Consider the following 3429-nt stretch of genomic DNA (forward strand, 5'->3'; position numbering starts at 1 on the left):
GGGGACGGGGGTCGGGGGGGCCGGCACCGACCTGAGCCCGGCTGGGGGGAACTTTGTGCCCGAGGAGGGAGGCGGCGCGGTCCCCGCCCGAGGATCGCCCGCCCCGGCATGGCCTTGCGACTTTATTTTCCGCTCTTTTGGGTCGTTGTAGAAAGCAGGCTGCTCGTTCTCCCTAGATCAGGACAGCCAATTATCTTAATAATATTTCCTCCCATAGGCAATTAAGTAAGTCTCTCCTTCGCTATCTGAAAGATAATGAACACTTTTTAAAGAGAAGGCTTTCTCTCCCCCCACTTTCTTTTTCCAAAGCGTAGGATTTCAGATTATTGTGCTTTTTACTAGTTGTGTGTGTACCTGTGGGTAGTCTTCAAACGGAGAGCTCTCTAGACTACCCCTTTCCCAAGTCTGCAGTTTACGTGCAACTTGCACAGTGCCAAGAGAGAAGCTGAGCTTCTCTGTGAAGGCTCAAGACTTCCTTCCAAGAGAGAAATCCCATAACAAATGACTGATGTAGCTAGTGTACTATCAGGCAGCCCTTGAAAACACAGCTAATTAAAAGCAGCGTGCTCCTCCTTCCCCGAACAATGCCAGGGCACCGTGAATATTTCACTGCACGATGCATTTTTAAAGATGGTCTAATTGTGGGACTGCTTGACGTTTAGCGCTCACACATGAAACAGCTTGTGTGAGTTTTCCTTTCCCAACAAATCCTGAGCAATTATTATTAACTAATTATCAAATATTTACTTTTGCCTGACTGGGTTTTCAATCAAAGTAATTAAAAGAAGAGAGCACCCTCCACTTACGCTGGTATATTGTTTTAATAAGGGTCTGCAAGTGGAGTGTCATGGAAGAGAGAGTATTAAAATCGCATGGTTTATGATGGAAGTTAATCTCTTTCCCAATATGTTTTGAGGAGGCTGCTTAATTTAATCAGGACGAGCTGCCTCTTCCAGCATCAGAGGAGCTAGTGGTGTGTGCCAAGCCCAGCTTGGGGATGCTTGAGGTGCGCTTTGCTCACCCCCCCAGCCCAGGTGAGGGGTGCAGGCAGTTGCGTCCCTGGCTGCCACATAAACCAGGACTGGCCCTAGTCCTGCACCCTCTGAGGGGTGGGAGGGTGCAGCCAGTGCTCTTGTTGGTCATTTCTCCCCATTAAAAGAAGGCGGGTAGGGCAGGTTGCTGGGCAGAAGGCTCCACCATGAGCGGTTAATGTGGTGGCCCTGCTGGAGTCACCAAGGCCATTAACCTCCTCTGTAACCTACCAGACCTACTAATGCTACCTTCACCTACATGCAGTACTAGCGTCCACTAAATTAATTCATTAACCTTATTTAGAACTAATGGTCCAAAGTCATTAGAAACTGCTCTTCTTAATCAAGTGTGAGAGAGATTGCACAGAGCCAGGGAGTCTAGCAGACCGCATTATCTTATTACACTGTCACTTTCCCAGAAGTCACAGATTAAGGAGCACTGGTGGTAGTGAGTCCACCTCAGCGTCCTCTGAAGTGACTCTGTCAAGTGACTAGAAGCAGCACTGCTTTATTTCAGGCATTTAACAGATGCCAGACTCTGCCATGTTGTTTGCAGGGCTGGAGTGGGCTTAATGAGACAGGATCACTTTCCGAGTGTGCTTACACAGGGAGGAAAAGGCAAGATTCCCTGAGAGCCCCAGACAGCGGATTAGTAAGATCACCAGTGACAGCTTTTGAGCTTTGAGCTGCAACGCCTTTTGTTCTGGTTGGAGGAAAACAGCCTGTTTTGAAAAGGCAGAGCAGAAATAAATAATAAGATAGCCTTTCCCAGCAACATGCTTAGCAGTATCTGTGTTTTGACCATACAGCTGAGTACGTATCATCACCTTCCCTCCTAATTTATGGCAAATAATTTCTATAAAGAGTGTAGGTTTATGCATTTTTGATGTGTGCTTCCTCATTCATTTCCATTTGACCTGTTTTTCCTGCAATAAAGTCCTGTACATTTATAAATTCATGCTGAGAGCAAGTAATGCCATTTTACTTTTGCAGGGAATGTATTAGATACAGTACTACAGCCTGTATATACCATTATTGGGATGTAGTGATATATAGTCTTGCTTTTTAGTGTGGACATTCTTCCTGTCTGTAGTTTACTATTGTATTTTATTGCTCAAAATTAAACAATCAATGTGTGGGGAAAGTTTTCCTCCCTGAAGATCTGTAGAAAGAAATCCATAGTAGTAAAAAAGTGATAACACAAACCTGCATTGGACAGTGAAGTGAGTAACCCTGTAGGCTGGATTTCTTGTCCCTTTTTATTTTTCCTATAAACCTTAAAATGCAACCCTGATAATGCTGGCCCAAGGAGCAAGATGTAGCATACCACATTTCACAGTCACACTTGGTGATTCTGGAAACTTTTGCAACTATTTTGCTATTGGACATAAATCTTTGTTGTTGTTGGGGGGAGGAAGGGACAGAGGGGAGAGGAAAGGATGTTGTTCTGCTCCATTACTTTGATGCAGTCTGCAAGCATGAACAAACTTCCTTGAAGGAATAAATAGTGGATGATTTCTGCTTCACTAAAACCACTTTGTTCTCTGCTAGCCTGGGTTTGAAGAACACAGATAGTTTTGACCTGCCTAGATTTATGGACTGATAAAACAAAGGGAGGGTCTGCTGCGAATGAGCTTGGATCCACCAAGACAATCCCAGTGGTCAGTGACACAGACCAGGCTTATCCCATAGCTGGACAGGGGGTCAAATGACATCCTTTTAGCTCTCCTCCCAGCTTTCCTTAACGCTTCAGACTTAGGAAGATTATACTTTTTGGAGATAATTGAGTCTCAGACACCCTACTGAGTCAACGTTAACACTTTTGTGAGGATGCAAGGTTTTAATGCTGTAAGGGACACTGTTTGCTCGGGGTGGGGGGCTTTTTAAAAGGATATTGTTTAGAAATGGTGTATCTTCTGCTACCTGCTGCCTGTCCGGCTGCCAGCCTTAAGGATGAGCATGGAGAAGCAGGCCTCTTTCCTTTGGGAAAATGTAGCAGAGATGCCGCTGTGTTAAAAGACATAAGGATGCAGCAAAACTTTGCTCGAAGAAGCCATAACCTCCCCAGCATTCCCACGGTGGTCAGCTGGTCCGCTGCTGCGGGCTGAACCTGGGTGTTTGCCGGGGGATGGGGGTGGAACTGAAAAAAAAACACCACCAACAATAAAAACAATCTGTTTTCTTCCCCCGCCCCCAGATAAGTGCGGTGACACGATCAAAATTTTAAACCCCGGGTACCTCACCTCTCCCGGCTACCCCCAGTCCTACCACCCCAGCCAAAAATGCGAGTGGCTGATCCAGGCTCCGGAGCCCTACCAGCGCATCATGATCAACTTCAACCCCCACTTCGACCTGGAGGACCGCGACTGCAAGTAAGTGCGGGCGCCGCGCTGAGGAG

The 3429-nt window shown here is 46.4% G+C and overlaps 1 protein-coding gene across 1 annotated transcript in view; it reads left to right on the forward strand.

Annotated features, from left to right (window-relative positions):
• Window positions 1-3429, forward strand: part of NRP1 (neuropilin 1) — a 113174-nt gene that overhangs the window by 290 nt on the left and 109455 nt on the right. Inside the window, exon 2 of the mRNA XM_009895105.1 lies at window positions 3229-3403. Coding sequence (XP_009893407.1) covers window positions 3229-3403 — 175 coding nt within the window. The remainder of the gene's footprint in view (window positions 1-3228; window positions 3404-3429) is intronic.

This window comes from Charadrius vociferus, unplaced genomic scaffold (genome assembly GCF_000708025.1).
Source record: "Charadrius vociferus isolate BGI_N301 unplaced genomic scaffold, ASM70802v2 scaffold61, whole genome shotgun sequence".
Taxonomy (NCBI): domain Eukaryota; kingdom Metazoa; phylum Chordata; class Aves; order Charadriiformes; family Charadriidae; genus Charadrius; species Charadrius vociferus.